Source organism: Eleginops maclovinus, chromosome 4 (assembly GCF_036324505.1).
Source record: "Eleginops maclovinus isolate JMC-PN-2008 ecotype Puerto Natales chromosome 4, JC_Emac_rtc_rv5, whole genome shotgun sequence".
NCBI lineage: Eukaryota > Metazoa > Chordata > Actinopteri > Perciformes > Eleginopidae > Eleginops > Eleginops maclovinus.
The window spans coordinates 24,206,243-24,222,607 of record NC_086352.1 but is presented as its reverse complement, the minus strand read 5'-3'; the positions used below and the strand labels follow the sequence as shown (position 1 = coordinate 24,222,607).

At 39.2% G+C, this 16,365-nt stretch overlaps 1 protein-coding gene across 3 annotated transcripts in view; it reads right to left on the bottom strand.

Moving 5' to 3' along the window:
- itga11a (integrin, alpha 11a) overlaps positions 1–16,365 on the bottom strand; it is a 71,543-nt gene that overhangs the window by 19,664 nt on the left and 35,514 nt on the right. For all 3 annotated transcript variants that reach the window (XM_063880575.1, XM_063880574.1, XM_063880576.1), the window contains 10 exons: positions 15,788–15,902; positions 6,562–6,674; positions 6,023–6,114; positions 5,650–5,764; positions 5,398–5,525; positions 5,000–5,148; positions 4,766–4,910; positions 4,117–4,282; positions 3,443–3,513; positions 620–764 (listed from right to left, as the gene is read on the bottom strand). In XM_063880575.1, the coding sequence (XP_063736645.1) occupies positions 620–764; positions 3,443–3,513; positions 4,117–4,282; positions 4,766–4,910; positions 5,000–5,148; positions 5,398–5,525; positions 5,650–5,764; positions 6,023–6,114; positions 6,562–6,674; positions 15,788–15,902 (1,239 nt within the window). The remainder of the gene's footprint in view (positions 1–619; positions 765–3,442; positions 3,514–4,116; positions 4,283–4,765; positions 4,911–4,999; positions 5,149–5,397; positions 5,526–5,649; positions 5,765–6,022; positions 6,115–6,561; positions 6,675–15,787; positions 15,903–16,365) is intronic.

The following is a 16,365-nucleotide window of genomic DNA, read 5'->3' as shown; positions in this document are numbered from 1 at the left end:
AGTGATCTTCATGAATAAAGTAAAACTTTGCCATATGAGGAATTGATACCTAGTGAGCTGCATTCAGTTACGCAAAGATGGATGTTCTGTCTCGGATTTCTTCTTTTCCCACTTAGAAATTCCACTTATTCTATGTATACTTTTCCACCTTCATCTCTCATCTTCTTACCCCCTTTTTCCCAGCTTTAAATTTCTCCCTGCCTGCCCAAAATTATGCTTCCACCTCATATTACTACCGAGTCTAGAATACTGTCCATTGGCAGCTTGGTGCATAAGCTCAGAGACAAACCACTGATGGTAAAAGCAGAGGGCTGTGGTGATGGAGTGAGATGGGGCTGAATATGAGTGGGTATATTGGAGCAATGGGTACACTTAATAGAGATGGGTTGCAGCTAATATAGTTGGTGTTAAACCATAAGTCTTCTACTAGGGCAAGACGAGGTAAAGAAACTGGTAGCCGTGGGAGAAAATGCTATAAACGTAGTTCAAGCATAGCCTTCAATATTACGATTACAATATTATACTTTTTACCATTTATTCTCTCCTTATAGGCATATCCATCATGACCAAGTCAGAAGTTTTCCACTCCATTAAAATAATTTTCTTGGGTGTTACTCACCCAAGTAGGCACCGTGGTTTTTGAGCTCTTCAGGGAACTCCTGTGCATAGGAGGACTTCGGCGGGACGACCTTCCCCTGACGTGTTTCCTTCAGCACTGCTCCATTCCAATCGTAAGCCCCGACGGCACCCACCAGAATCCCATCCTGTAGGGGATGGCAGTATAATTACTTTTTGTACTTGAAAAATAGCAGAGTAATACAGAATGGTCTGTTTGTTCTGTCTATGCTGCTCATACATGCAACATGGTAACCATTGTTTATGCCGATGATAAACTCAGGGAACAAAGTGTGATTTCAGAAAACAGCCTCATCTCAAATCATCTCCCTTTCTCTCTTCAGTCTGATCACTTTTATGAGGAAGTTGCAGAAGAAGAATGGAATATAGGAATCAAAAGTCCATCTTTAGGTGGTCTTATAAAAGGGTCCTGTCATCTGATTGCCGATCCCTCATAGGATTATCAGACAGATTTATAAGTCATCAATATTTACAGAAAAAGAGAGAATAACTTCCAGCTGAGCTGCTCACAAATCAGTCCAGGTGATCAACGAGAGCAGTCATCTGATACAAGGTTTTCTTCCTGCTCTTCATTGCATTCACTAAATAAGTGGCCAATTTGAAGGTCTCTTTTTCAGCAATTTCTGAAGAGATGAGGCATTCATCTCCATTAACAGACTTCCTTTATGTCGCTGAGCATGACCTTTCCACTACAGAGAAGCAAGAAAATCAAACAATGCAGATAATCCATTATTCTCAGATTCCACACTGGACTACATTAAGCTTTCTCCTTCCATAGCAGCGTACCGGCACATTTCAATATGAGTGTACATTGCAATATGAGGAAACAATGTACCAAACCTTTTTGAACTTGATTGATTATTGAGAAAATTCTAAAAAGTTGTCCATTTGCCCAGTTCTGTTTGAGATAGATCAACCTTCCACAGTTAGCACATATCATACATTACAAGTTATAGTTACAAGGGCCCCATTTGTTTAAATTATTTTGGTTTGTCTACTATCATATTTTGATTAACCTATTGCATAGCCACAACAAATAATCTACTCTGAAAGAACCAATCCTGTGTCTCCTGTGGTTGCTGCAGCTGGAGCAAATCTATAAACAGGTTTTGCCACACAGCACTAAGTGAATGAAAGCTGAACTGGGTTTCTCATCTACACTGTATTTTGGGCTTCTTCTCTCTGGTAGCACAGGAGAACATTTTCAAACAATATCAAACAACCGTGTGCAAAGAAGGTACGTCTGCTTTAAAGCCCATTATCAAATCCCTGCTGAACCCTGATCAGTGCATTTTAAATTGTCATCAAACAATGGAAATAAACCAGCAAGTGCAATAAGCTGCTGACACAAGGAGGGATTGAGGAGGAGTGCTCTGTCTTCCATGGTTCATGATACTTTGTACCACTGACACTGTAATTACAGGGTTCCTTTGCTTAATAAGCGGAGGTTTTTTTTCTTGCCATACACAATATGCAGACAACACATTTTCCAGTGTTTGAGATTATGCTGGAAGGCTTGTGATTCCTTCCTAAAAGACGGAATTTCGTGCTCACCACGCTCACACTACGTCACTCTCTGACAGCAGCTTTACGCCAATGTGGTTGGCTGTTCTGGTCAAAATGGTTTCCATGGCAAATGAATGCAACCCAAAACAGTTTAGAAGCTTATAAACCAGCGACCTATTTCTATTGAGTTTGCATGTACGGCCATGAGCCTCGCTTTGGTTAAGACTTTAACTTCTTTTCTCCTCTTCTATTGTATCGGATAGGGTTAGATTTACGGTCATACACAAACATGGAAAAGTGTATAGAGGACATATACGCTTTATACCAGCTCAACAAACGAAGAGATGAGCTGAATATTCTGTATTGTGGTGAAAACAGGAATCAGTTTAGCAAATAAGCACAGAGCCATGAGATTATTTTCAGCATTGTTTAGTTACGGTTTATGAAACAAAGAGCAGACAGTCTGTATGCAGTTGCATGAGATGTCTCTATGGATAGCATACAACATTACCGTCTTCAGAGTTGGCACATATCACATTCAGCAAAAACCATCTGGTCTTTTCGGGACTGTTTTTCTCTTTTAAAGCCCCAGCATTCTTTCCAATAAGTTGTCCTACTCTCAACACTCAGGTTAGTGGTGTCGAGGAACTCAGGAATCTGGCCTTGTGGACAAAATTTCCAGTCATTGCTGCCACCCAGCTGCAAATTCTGCGTTATATTTATTTTTCGTCCTAAATGGGATATATTTATTCCTCCCTTGACAAATCCCACTGTGAAGGGGAACTGGAAAATCAAAGCAGTTGCATCAGCAAATGTCTGGAGAGAATCAGAAAGTGACGAATGACCTCATTGATATGGTATGAGAAGCAGGTACAGTAGAGAAGAAGCACTTATCTTCCTCTTCCAACTGCTTCATCCTCAAAGCCAGCCCACCTGCAACTATTCTCAGATTCAATCAAAAACCTCTGCGTAAATTAAGTGGAAAAACAAAGCCATTCGGCAGCCCAACTGTCTCAATATTCAGTCCCAGCTTCTCACTAGTATGTTTCCCTGGGGAAGAAGTGGTGTCTTATTACCCATCACTGAACGGTTGAAGTGGAAAAATGGCTGTCACGGGCTCCTAAATCAGGATGAACTAAACCTCTGGGGCCACACAGCAGGCACCTCAGGGGGGGACTGGAAAGTAATAAATGGCAAGTTGTGGGAAGGAGTTATGATGCGCCAGAAATTGAGACAATGTGTGTTGTTGTAGATGTTGACAGATGGTATGAGGCGACGTGATAGCAGAAGTCAGACTCACCTCGACGTTGTGTGCGGAAAATCCCGCCTGAGACATCTGGAGGCCAAACGCTGTCCCATTCTTACTGGTTCCTGTGTAAACAAGTCAGTCTATTACAATTCTGAACCACAGCAGCAGCAAAGAAATGTAAGCTGCCAACTTAAAGTAAAACCTTGGAGGAGCCTTGGCACTAAAGTTTTAATGGATACATTTAACATGTAAGAAATATTTGTACATTTAATTAACAGGTTTAATCAAAGCATTACTACTGAAATGAAGGATTATGACCGATCACCTCTTAATGCCCCCCCTAATTGTAGTATATATTATATTATAATTACTATCAATTTACATGATAGAAAACAGAGAAAGGCAGAAAACTAAGAAGCTCGAAGCTAGTCAATTTGTTAAGTTATGACTTGATAATAAAAAAATGAAAACGCCATGGGGTTTTTCCCTATATTAAGGGGGTTATTTGTGTTAATGTCTGTTAGCATGAACATGTGTTAATGCAGCAGTACATTAAAGCTGTCTTGATGCTACTTAGTGATAAGAATAAGCAGTGTGGCATAAACACACATGTATGTGTTAATATTGTTGAAGCAGGGTTACAATTTTTTATGCATTTATTATGAGCTGCTTTGGGCAAAATTGTCTGACAATGTAATGTCATTGTAATAAATTCCTTGCAAAACCTTCTAAACTGAAGATCCTTTCTCCAAGTGCATCCACAATATCCTTCAGCGCCGACTCATCAGTCACATTGAAGAAGTGTTTGTCATCTGGGTCGCTGGCGATGTACTTGATTTCATTGAGGAAGGCCTCAGGGTTTATTCCACGACGGTTGTAGTAGCCAAGAACCTGTGAATTCAAGATTAAACAGTCTTTCAGTGCCATGCATGAATTTGTTGAGTGTCAACCAACAGAAATAGTCTGTCACATTTGATAACCCTCACATCTTTGGACAGGTTTCAGAGGATTTAGGTTTTTTACACCAGTGCCAAAGCTGTCACCAGTTCCAGTTGGTTTTCAACCAAATGACTTCAGCATTTTTTGCTCAAATTACCATGACTAGCTTAGCCACTGGATGGAATTAAGTGTGCTATTAGTTCTAACAGCAGTGGCACAAACTAAATAAGCATGTGGTTTCAAGAAGATCACTTACACCTTTGACTGCAGCTCTCCAGGGGCTCAACTGGGTTTGGCTCTACTCTCCACTTAGGTCACTATATCAACGTTAATGTTGTTTCATGTTGCACTGGAAATGCATTAGCCATCACAAAAAAAAGTTAAAACTAAGTGTAGGTCATCTAATAAAGTAAATAAAAGGTCTAGCAGACTCACAGCAATAGCATAACGGGTGATGCCATCCTTCTCACTGTCCTCGATGGCCTGCTGGAGATCCGGACTGTCATGTGACTCTCCATCAGTGATCACAATCATCACCTTCTTGGCACCACGCCGACCTCCTTGTTTGAAAGCTTGTGAGCTGTGACAGTATGTGTGATACATTCACTAAAATAAATTGCAGAATGGAGAGGAAGTCTTGCTCATTTAATAAAAATTAAGATACTGTACCGTGCTATGTTAATTCCTAGAGCCGTGTTGGTCTCCTCTCCACCTCGTTGGTTGATACTGCGTGCTCTTTTCACAACTTCTTCAACAGATTTGTAGTCACTGAGTTTGAATTCATGGACCACCTTCTCACCATACTGAACGACTCCAACCTGTCCGAAACCAAAGACACTGACAATGAGCCATCTAAATGTTTAAAAACCCTTTTTCTTACAGTTGACTAAAGTAGGAATTGTATATACTTCCTTGACCAAAATACTAGCCTACAAGAAAAATAACGTCCATAAACTTATCGCAGGCACAGCATGACAGAATTTGCTGAGATAAAGAAAATACTTGTGTCAATTAAGTCCAGTATTTCAATTCATCCAACATGAACATTACCATTAAATCTTACACACCTGTATTTGACCTGGTCCAATATAGAACTTCTGAAGAATGTTGATGAGAAAAGCCTGCACTTCATACCAGGGGTAGATGGAGTTCGATCCATCAAGAACGATCACAATGTCCATGTAGGTCTCACATCCTGAAAATCATTTAAAGATGAGACTTAATCATGAAAGCACACATGGAGAAAACACATTTTCCCTGCTGTGACAAAGAAGCATCCAAGGATGTTTGTCAAACAGGAGATATAATTTGAGGCTTACTCTGAAAGGCAGGCGCAATCGTTCTGGAGAACTTGAAGCTCTCATTGACTCTGGAGCATATGCCAGTGCTGTAGTACGAGCTGCCACACTCATAGGACCAAAGCGGCCCACAGGCCTGAAACATAAAAGAAAGCATTTATTCAGGAAACATTATCGACCTCAGCATATTACAGAAAGCTAGGTTCATGCTCTCTGAGAACTACGGAGAGCTGCAGTTTGAAAACCGTGTAATCAAAAGGCAATCTTGTGGGATTTTTTCCATTTTGACCATTGCTATTTTATTAAATGTGTTCTTACTTACTTACTCTGCAGCAAAAATCCATAACGTTATGTCACATCTCAATAAGTAAAATCCAATAAGGCTTAAACTCACCACAAAGCTTTTGTCTTGAGGGTTGGATGTGAGCGTCATTCCCAGCCTCATCTTGTCTTTTCGCTCCGACACATTGGTCAGAGATATCCTTCCTTGAGGGAAAATGAATCTCACTAAGAGGATCTTGGATGCACGGACCCATACATACATAAAAACATGCACTGTCCTGGGACCAAAGAGAAGTTCCACCATCTGGGACTTTGGTTTGTTATTGCTTTCTGGGCAGCCAAAACAGTGTCTACTTCCTCAGATTTAAACGTTTACTTGACAACACTTCTTGTGCCTTCCTAACCAGCACCACACATGTGCAGCCGGTATGAAGAAGCATGCGGTGAGATGTGTGGTAAAACACACATGTGGAAATGTACATAAACCATTTAAAAAACAGTAAAATGTGGAATGATTGGTATGATACCCACACTTCAGTCTCACACATGCCATCATGATGTTTACTGAGACACAAGTAAACATAAAACTCATACAATACATGCATCCACTCTTTGGTAGAATTTTATCTGTGTTGTTTTGTGATACTATACCTAAGTTAAGCTTGGAGCAACCATTGCCGTTGGTTCGTCTGCTCATTGAACACTTATAAATATCCCCTGTCTGGTAAGGGCCATTCATTTCATACGGAGCACCCACTAATAACCTGCAAAGACACAACATTCAAAAGTTAGAATCAGATAAAACACACATCAATCCTAGTGTGCTTAACACTTTGTCTCAGTTGTCATTCATGTATATAAACAGCAAACTAGTCCTAGTACAGCAAGACTGACAACTCTGTCAGTTCTGTGGAAGAGTAGGTCTTTGTCTGGTATCTAATCCTCTTAGGGAATATGACTATGACTGTTAACATCAGTGACCCACATAAAACCCGGGAAGACTTTAAACCTTTATTTATCCAAGGATGTTAACTAAGCATGTTTAATCATGTCCAGCAGCACTCGACCTATATTCATAAAACCTTTCCATATATTTCATGCGAGTAATATCTTTAAGACACAACCATATCTTCAATGAGCATTTACGTGACACTTATTTTGCATAAGCAAAATATATGGAAGCAGAGTTATCTTGTCACATGTACTGCAAAGTACATTTCGGCATTATTTTAGTTAAATGCAAACAACAAATAACACTGATACCTTTACGCTTACGCAATGACACTTGATGATGTTAGCATGTTCACCTTCAATGTAGCATCTTAGCATGCTTAAATCAGCTGATTTAGTTTTGGAAGTAGGGCTATCAGTAATTTACTATAACAATCAAGATGGAAAACAGGTTCTCTAAACATTAAGGTCCCATCAATCACTGCTGCAATGAGGCCATCATTGGGAAGACTAAGGGAACAAACTTAAGGGAAATTTTGTCGCCATAGACCATCGTTAAAAGGCAGCGTTTTAGAGTGCTAGACATTCTTTTCACATGACCTAGTGTTTGTGAAGAGTCAGTCGTGCACTTAACTTCACAGTGGGTTTCCTGTGGGGGGTCAGCGTGGTCTTATAAATGTCACTGTAAGGTTTTAGATGACTTGATTTGATGGAATAAATAAAGTTGTTCTAGTGTGCTTACTTCAGGGCTGATGGAGGGCACAAAGGCCTTACAGTAAATGGAGCCATAATTCACGTGAAATAAGAACTCTCAGTGTTCGAAGCAAAAAGTAACCTTCTTTAAGCTGTTATATTTATGATTGGTGGTATTCATGACACTCCTTCAGGGATGCACGCAATGTCTTGTGATGTGTGTCTGTTTGTAACATGATATCTTTAGATTAAATGTCTCACTATTTTTATATGTTAACGCTGTAACAGTCACAAGGCATACGATCCAAATGCCTCTGGTATTAACATGAGAGTTAACTGCCAGACCGCCATCAGCTGTCTCTTCATGGGGGATTTTTTACAATCTGCAACAGTCCATACAGTACAACCCATATGTGAAACCCACATCTACTGAAATAACACCTTAAAAGGGAGTTCAAGAAATATCTGCAACATTTGTGTAAATTGTATTTATAATGATATTATGAATAAAAGAAAAAGAAACAATCAACCTTTATTTAATGTCACATTTGAAGTTATTCTGTAATAGGAGAGAATTGGACAACTCATCTGTTCACATTCTCATAGTGATTGTTATGTGATATGGCACACATTCAGAAATACATTGAACACAGTGCTAAACATTCATTGAGCCTTAGAGTGTTAAATAAATTGAACAAAGAACTCATCATTTCATCCCAATTTCAATCTGTCGCCCTACCATGATTTTCTTTTTTTTTTTTATGGTATTTGAATGTTTTTCTTCAAATTTCCTATACTTACCTAATACAAGCATTTAATGGCAGCTTGCAAACTAATCACATTCCTGGAAAAGCTTCAATTCTTACAGTAGGTCAACTATGAATTCAAACAAGAGAAATCACAGGGAACTCTCAGTTCACCAGTGCCCCAGAGGAAAGACATCTGACACCACTTTATAGCAAAAGCGGCTGTGGCCAACCTCCTACTGCTTGACTTTTTGGTAAAATTCTAACAATTAAGGAAGCAAGGACTTCTATGTCATATTCATGATCCCCAGTTTCAAAGCCTGTCTAAATTTCCAAGAAAACCTTTTGGTAATGGAAGGCACATTTCTAAGAAACTTCCATTACATTACCAAAACAAATATGGTAAGCATGACATAAAATGATGGGAATGATTTGAGGGAAATTAAGTGTCCATGAAATACACTTTATTAATGATGGTGTGTATTTTTCGATTATTTTTTTTTGTGAATGGTAGCATCACATTCTTTCAGATACTGTATTGATCATTGCATGTTCCACAGTTTGTCAGGTCAGAACAACAACAGACAAGAGTTGACAATTGGACGTTTCTACAAGACAGTAATTCTTTTACCAAAAATGTTTTTCCAGCTTTCTGCAGGTAAGTCTCATGAGCACAGCCTGAAAAAGCATTCAAATGCTGTACTCAGAAAACCCTTGAAAACTATTCAGCTTAAATGTCCAATGGTTTCATCTGTTAAAGCTATAAAAGCTAAAACCCTTTGTGGTATTGTAAAACATAAATGATTGAAATAGGACACGGGTCTATGTTTTCCCGTTGCCGTCACCTGGTCCTTTTTTACAATCATCTGTATTAACCTCTGCAAGCTTCCAATATATCATAGGAATTTCATCTTAAAAAAATTCATACATTAAATATACTTTACTTTACATTTGACAGTTTATCACCAGGCTGCCATAAAAAAAGAAAAAGAGGTGTAACTTTAAGTAATGTAGCATTCCACCTTTATGAATGAGTTTCTTTAAGAGACGTTTCATACTGTATGTGATTTGGGTTTTTTAAGGCCACAGAAAGTATTTTAAAGCAGCAATGAGGACAAGAGGAAATGTTGTTCAAACAATCTATCACTGAACACTGAAGAGCAACTAGTGTGGGAGTAAGCTACAATGTTATCGCACCAGAAGCCAACTTTTTAAAGTCTCAGACTCTGGAAGTCATTTCTACCATGTTGGCTCCTACAGCGCTCACAATTTCAAGGATATTAATATCATAATTATGACATCAGTTATTGGTATGCTTTGGCTAGAGGAGACACTGCAGCAGTTCAGGTCAGGATAAAGCTACCTTGATGAAAGGGGACCATTGTTGCCTTTGACTTGGACATGCGCCTCGCTGACCTGCTGAGTTTAACCATAAGCTGTTCAAACAGTCATGTTTTAGAGCTCATCAGGGTCGAATGCAAGCCCCAGTGCATCATCACTGCAGTAACGGTAATGAAACCGAAATAACTTCACCCAAAATGAATGCGTGGACCTTTTCTACCATGGCTACCAGGGGATACAGGATTTTTGGGGTTTTGAGGAAGCGCCATCCCCAAGCCAAGGCTGTTATTAATGTGGTAATGTTTTTCGTATTTGGAAGGAAGAGATGTATACGCTGTGAAACCACATCCCTGCCCCAAACATGAGCGGGCTTCTCCGATGTCACGCTTTCTCATCACATTCCATTTGTCAGCATTAATATATTTACGAGGCAGCATTAACAAAAGAAAATGTTTCTTTTGTTAATGCTGCCACATAAATCCGGGTAATTGTAATGGTCACGTAATCATTTTCCAAAGACGGTCATTTAGTGCCTTTAATTGACATTAAAGCATTAACCAGACAGTGACAGGGGGAGTTATGGCGAAGCCCATGCCTGTTGCCTGTAGTTCATTGTCCCACAAAGCATGCTGGTCTGTTTCAACACTGAGCTGTCTATGAGTGTATTCACATGTACAGTGTAAAAGTTGTCCTGGTTAAGATCCAACTTAGGATATGATGTTTATATGCAACACAGAGAAATTTGGTTATTCATTCCAGTTAACATAACAAATCCCTGTTTATTTGTGCAGACACCGATATTCACAAAACAAACAAAAGCTCAACATGTTACAGAGCATTACATTCTTCTTATGGGAGTTATTTTGTGTGCAGATGTATTTGTTTCAACTTTGCTTAACATTGTCGATTTAAACTTGTAAGCACGCAGATGTTAGCATTTAGGTAAAAGCTGTGCCTGATACAATACAATCTGCAAAGTTGGTGTAAAATACTTTAACCCAATGTCACAAGCTTAACAATCAGAGTATTGTGTCTAATCTTAAATCCCTGAGATCAAATTTGGCTCTCTGAAATGTAAAAGCATATTTCATTACAGCTTTGTAAACAAGCTGGATAAAGGGGACACTATTTAAGGCTGGTGCTGAAAGACTCCAAAGACTCCCTGTAGGTTTTGGTGGTGTGCAACTCGTGACTGAGCTAAGGAGTAAAGGTCAGGTCTCCAATGAGGACAACTGTAGAAAAATAAACAGTGGGAGGCTTCTGTGGTGTATTGCTCAAGTATGCAGGTCAGTGTATCCCATCAGGTATAAACACCCAAGGCCTTCACCAATTGGAGGTGAAGAGGCCTATGCTCTGCTCCCAAGAGAGAGTTCGCTCTGGAAGAGTGTTTAGAGCAGCATAACGCTCAGTAAATGTGTAGGGAAATTACATATTCTTGACCTTTTGACCTTTCCTCAACTTGGTAGCTTCATTACTAGTCATGGACAGAATCTGTCAACAGACCTGACAAAGATGTCTAATTTTCTTCATGTCTTTGAGGCCAACAATTGAGTAAATAGTTTCTTTCCTGCTCACTTAAATGCCACATGCTTAGGGATTGATTTTCAACACAAGTCTTCTTTTACTCATACTGTTTCAATACCTCAGACACACAAAAGCTCTAGTAAATAACTTACTTAAGCACACTGGAATCAACAATTGCTGTTTTTTATTAGTCTTGTCCTCAAAGAAATCCTTTTGAATTTAGCTGCACTTCAGGTGCAGGTCATGAAAAAGTTTTTTTTTTTAACTGAGTCACTTTCCAGCTGTGAGCCTGGTCCTATCCAAACACAGAGCTGAGAGGTTTGGAGCAATCAGACAGCTCTGGAAAAGTTGACAACGCTGCAGTCCAGCACAGATTATACCAATTGAAATTCTCTTGAAAGCTTAGTTAAAATCAATTAAGGGGAAAGGGAAGGTTAAAAGTTAAAAGGCCTAAATGGCTAGGGACAAACTGTGCAAGTATATCACTCATTCGGTTTTTTAATTGACTGAAGTGTGACTACAAGCATCAGAAACAAACACAAACCCAGACAAACTGCAGAAAACCCCCCTCAAGTGCCGACACTTGGCGAGCACATGTTCTGTGTTGGTGTCTGGTACTTCAAAGATATATCGTTTGAAACAAAAAAGAGCAGATTCAGTCCTAATCAGCACAGATCAATGCCTCATCAACACATTAATCACAGTGAAAACAAATACAAATTCCTCTCAAACCTCTTGAAATAGGAGTTTTTACTTAAGTAATGAATCTGGTAAAAGAGAAAAACTGAGCCACACTGTCTTTGATTCAGATGTGTGGTCATGATGAAACAAACCAAGTCTTGTACGAAAAAACCAAGATATTATTTTTGAATCATTTTTTGATCCTTTCACACTCGATAACAGTGTTCACATCTCCCTCACATCCTGCAACATTCCTGAGTCCAGCTGAGAGCTGTCAGACTATGCACACACACTCCCACAGAAACACTCCCAAATATACTGTTCATCTTGAGATTGTGCATGCAGCTGTGTGTTCACATACCCACACCTACGCACACTGATTAAAAAGCCTTCTTAAAACTAAACTGGACTAAGTTGGACTGAGTTGTCTGACGGGAAGAAAGAAGAGTCATAATCAAAGTGTAATACAAGTAGGAGGCACAGCACTGTGGGTCACAGTGGGTAGAGTTAGAGAGTATACAGAATAGCCACAATATCCAAACAACTCGTTCTACCATTGTTCCGATATATAAAAATAGGAATGTTTACAGAAATGTTTTTGTTCTCTCTTTTCTTTATTTCTTATGAATAAAGGTGCTTTTATACCAGATGTATGAACATCTAATAAAGAAGCCAAAAATCAAATTCCCTGCTGCTCCACTTGGCAGGACTCTGTTTGCACAGTCTGTGCTGCTTTATTCTACCACTGTGAATGTTTTCACTTCAATCTCAGACCTATTCTGCAGTGAAAGCAGCGTCTCTGGTGACCTTTATTCCACACCAATCAGCCTCATCAGACCTTTTCAGTTCTAGTAGACATGTTTGGCTGACAGTAGCTCCGAATGGAAAAGAAGTTGAATCTTACAGTGTAATCGAGTCAGCTGCTGACATGAGCAGGAAGACTTTGACTACTGTGAACTGGCAGCTCTTGCTAGTTTGTCACTTCAATCTCCAAGTGTGTCACTGTCCCTTCCTGTACACCAAGAACACACAGGTTTGCACTCCCTAGCCAATTTACTGAACCTTGAAGGATAGAGCGAGGAAAATATATATTTCTTACTCTTAAATCCTGTGTGTGGTTCCTACTGTATGTAAATCTTTAAACAGATCAGGAATAATCCTTTTTTTAAAAGGCACTATAGGTTTTGCCAAAGGACTCAATCAAAAGTAAATTGTGGAATGTTTTGGGGACTATTTATATGCGTATATTAATATACGTTATGTGTATTTGTGAGAATTTGGGACAGAAAGACAGTTTCTCTTGGTTTTATTCATTGCATATGTTCATTACAATAAAGGGACATCAATGTGACACAATGACGTGTGTCAACGTTTTTGGAACCTTTTTGGGATGTCTCACTTTGACTCAAATTGGGTCTCAAAGATATAACTGCAAGAGCTCACAATTGCATATGCACAAACGCATACACAGACACATTACAGACATTCTGATCTGTGATTTAATATACAACAATATAGGCCTTATATTATAACATGGGCTGCCCCAGGGTGAATGGATAACTTGCAGAATTTAGAATGATGCCATTGGGCTGTTCTGTAAGGAATGATGAACGATTACATTTGTTATGGGCCATAGTTCTACCACAATGTTGTCGCAATGATAATTTGATTAGTTACAACTAACAACGCTTATGTTACACTTATGATAGGACTGATTGTTTAACCCTTATGGTTACAGTTCAGGATTCCCTACTAGATACTGATTGCTAGCTGAACAAAGGCATAGAGTCTGCATTAAGATGAAATGGTTAAAGGTTAGATTTTGAACAGCTACAGGTGGTACATTAAAATACTTTTTAAAATGTGTTGATGTATTCTGATGCCAAAACACTTAAAAGCAGTGTACACTATAATGAGGGAGGATTTTATGGTTATAGCAAGTTGGCATGGCAGCAACCTTTTCATGTTTTGTCACAATGGTCATGAGGTTAAAAGTAATACAGTGTTTACTTACAAAGTACCAGCATCTTTGCTTCACTATGTCTTTAATTGGCCAAAACAGCGCTTTTCCAGATGATGCTGCAATGTGTTAATGCAATAGTTAAGCCAGGTTATTTTTTGCCTTAAAGTGGCCATAGAATGCATCTATCTGGTATTTTAAATTGTTCTCTGATGTCTACAAAGAAAGTATATAACTTTGGTTGATCTAAAAAAATGTGATTAATGCAATCTAAGTTATATACTTCTAAGGTTATTCTGAAAGTTTCTCGAGCGAGTGGTCTAAAAATATTCATATTCACCTTAAAGGACAGTAAGACTGACCTGTTGCCTCCCAAGGTCAAAAGACAGAAGTCTATACAGCTATTAATATGTTCACTAAGCAGGCTGATGCTTGAGGATTGGAATGTGTGTGTGTGCGTTGAAGGAAGAAAGCTTCCTATATAAATGACATGAATCCTCTGTATCGGGAGAGACCCCACGCGTTTGACTGCTGAGAGCAACGTGGTGTTTTCACAGTATTATGCTTGTTAAGTAACAATATAATATTGGAACCTCATCCATTTCTGTGTCCGTGTCTTAATGTGTTTGTATTGATTAATGCTGTGAGTGTTAAGGTCTCGGATCCAAGACAATGTCCAGATGCGGGTTTACAGGCCCATTTACAACCCTATGATTTGGTCCTAGAATGAAACAAGCTGAATTGCCTTATTTGGGGCTCATTTAAATAATTATGACGAGCTCTGCTCCGATTGGCTGGTTTACAAGGTGCAATCCATGGCTGCCTCAGAGCCCACAGAAGTAAATGAAGTTTGCGAAACTGTGAGAGATGAACCATGGAGGCTATTGGCATCCAACCTTACATGTTTGAGCCTTTATCGGAGGAGGAAACCGATGAATTTGAAGAACAACCAGTTGATCGCAGATTGGAGAGCAACGTTACGGAGTGGTAAGTGTTAGCGCTCGTGTTTCGAGCTGCTGGTGTATGCAAATGTTGGGGCTGGGTTACCGTATGTAACGTCACACACAGGGATTGTTGTAATTCGCCCGTTTTACCGCTGTGGTATGCATATTCATGATTTGCACATGAAGGAGGAAACAATGGTGTTTGAGGTTCACAGTATGTCAGTTCAATTTACCGAGCTGTCCTTATTCAACTATACCAAGGCAAATCCAGTTTTTCATTCTATGGCACCGTTAAACATTTCCCCTTGTAGAGAGCTTTTATGCTTTAATTGAACAATCAACACTATCTTCTTTTCTGGTAAAGCCATTCTGGAAGTACTTGAGGTTGTAGAGGATATAAATGACGTAAAGATATATTAAAATAATTAATTATTTGCACAAATACAAACGCACAAGTACACACACACAGGCACACACGCCTAACTCTGCAAAGCTAGTGGGTAGCCAGGGACCAATTTTGTCCACCACACGGTGCCAGTTGGCCTAATAATAGTGTGAGTTTGGGCTATGAGGTCATATGATGAATGTAAGGTACAGTAGCTCAGAACTAAAGTTTGTTTTGCAAGCATACTTAACGGGAGGAAACTGCACACACTACAGCAAAGGTAAAGTAGATCACTGTTTTTCCGGGGAGGGAAATGTCTCACCACAGTATGTCACATCTGTTTTAATGCTGAATGAATTTGACCTCCTAATTCTTGCCCTAAGCTCACTAAGGTCAATTCAGGCCTTCTACAGAATCTAAAAACATATATCACATAAAAAAACAAACTGATATTCACATCAATAAATACAGATAATAAAAGTTTGACACTAAGAAAGAAGTGGTTATTGTAGTGTCAGATGTTTGCCAAGGTGTATAATAAGACATTGATCAGCTGCATTTTGCTGTAGCTTAGTACTGTACAGATGCTACCATCAGTGACCTCCAGAAAAGTATTCTGCATTGCATTGTGTAAGTAAGATAAGCCTCTTACCACTTTTCTCCTCCAGCAGCCACGTGTTGCTGAACTGTGTATCCAAACTGGGCTTGTTTAGGCCCCTTGATGATCCTAGGGTTCTTTGTGTCTATGTTGAAGCAGTCATGGAAGCCTTGAAAGACAAAAGACAATTTTTCATCAGCATTTGCTAAAGAAGATACTATTTAAGACCTTAAGTACAACATCGTTGGAATAATCTATACAGAACATATAGTTTACAGTGCCACGTGTTGGTATCTCAGCAGCTTTAAGGATGTCTGTCCTGAAAGAAACATTTACATTCACATTGATTAGACCTCAACATCTGGCCCAAGTGCAACAAACAGCTGCACACTCATCCTTAAAAAAAAACCTATGCTGTCTCGTGTTGTTTGTCCCCCGGCACCAGTCTAAACACAGACTTCCCTTCCAATGAAAACTAATATTAATCATATAATTGTTACAGAACAGCTGAGCTGTCACATGTGGCTGACATTCTTCCAGCTTTTGTTAAGCAGCGTAGTATATACGTTACCACCTACATGAACATATTTCATTCCAATAAGAACATTTTACCAGTCACCAATCTGGCAAAC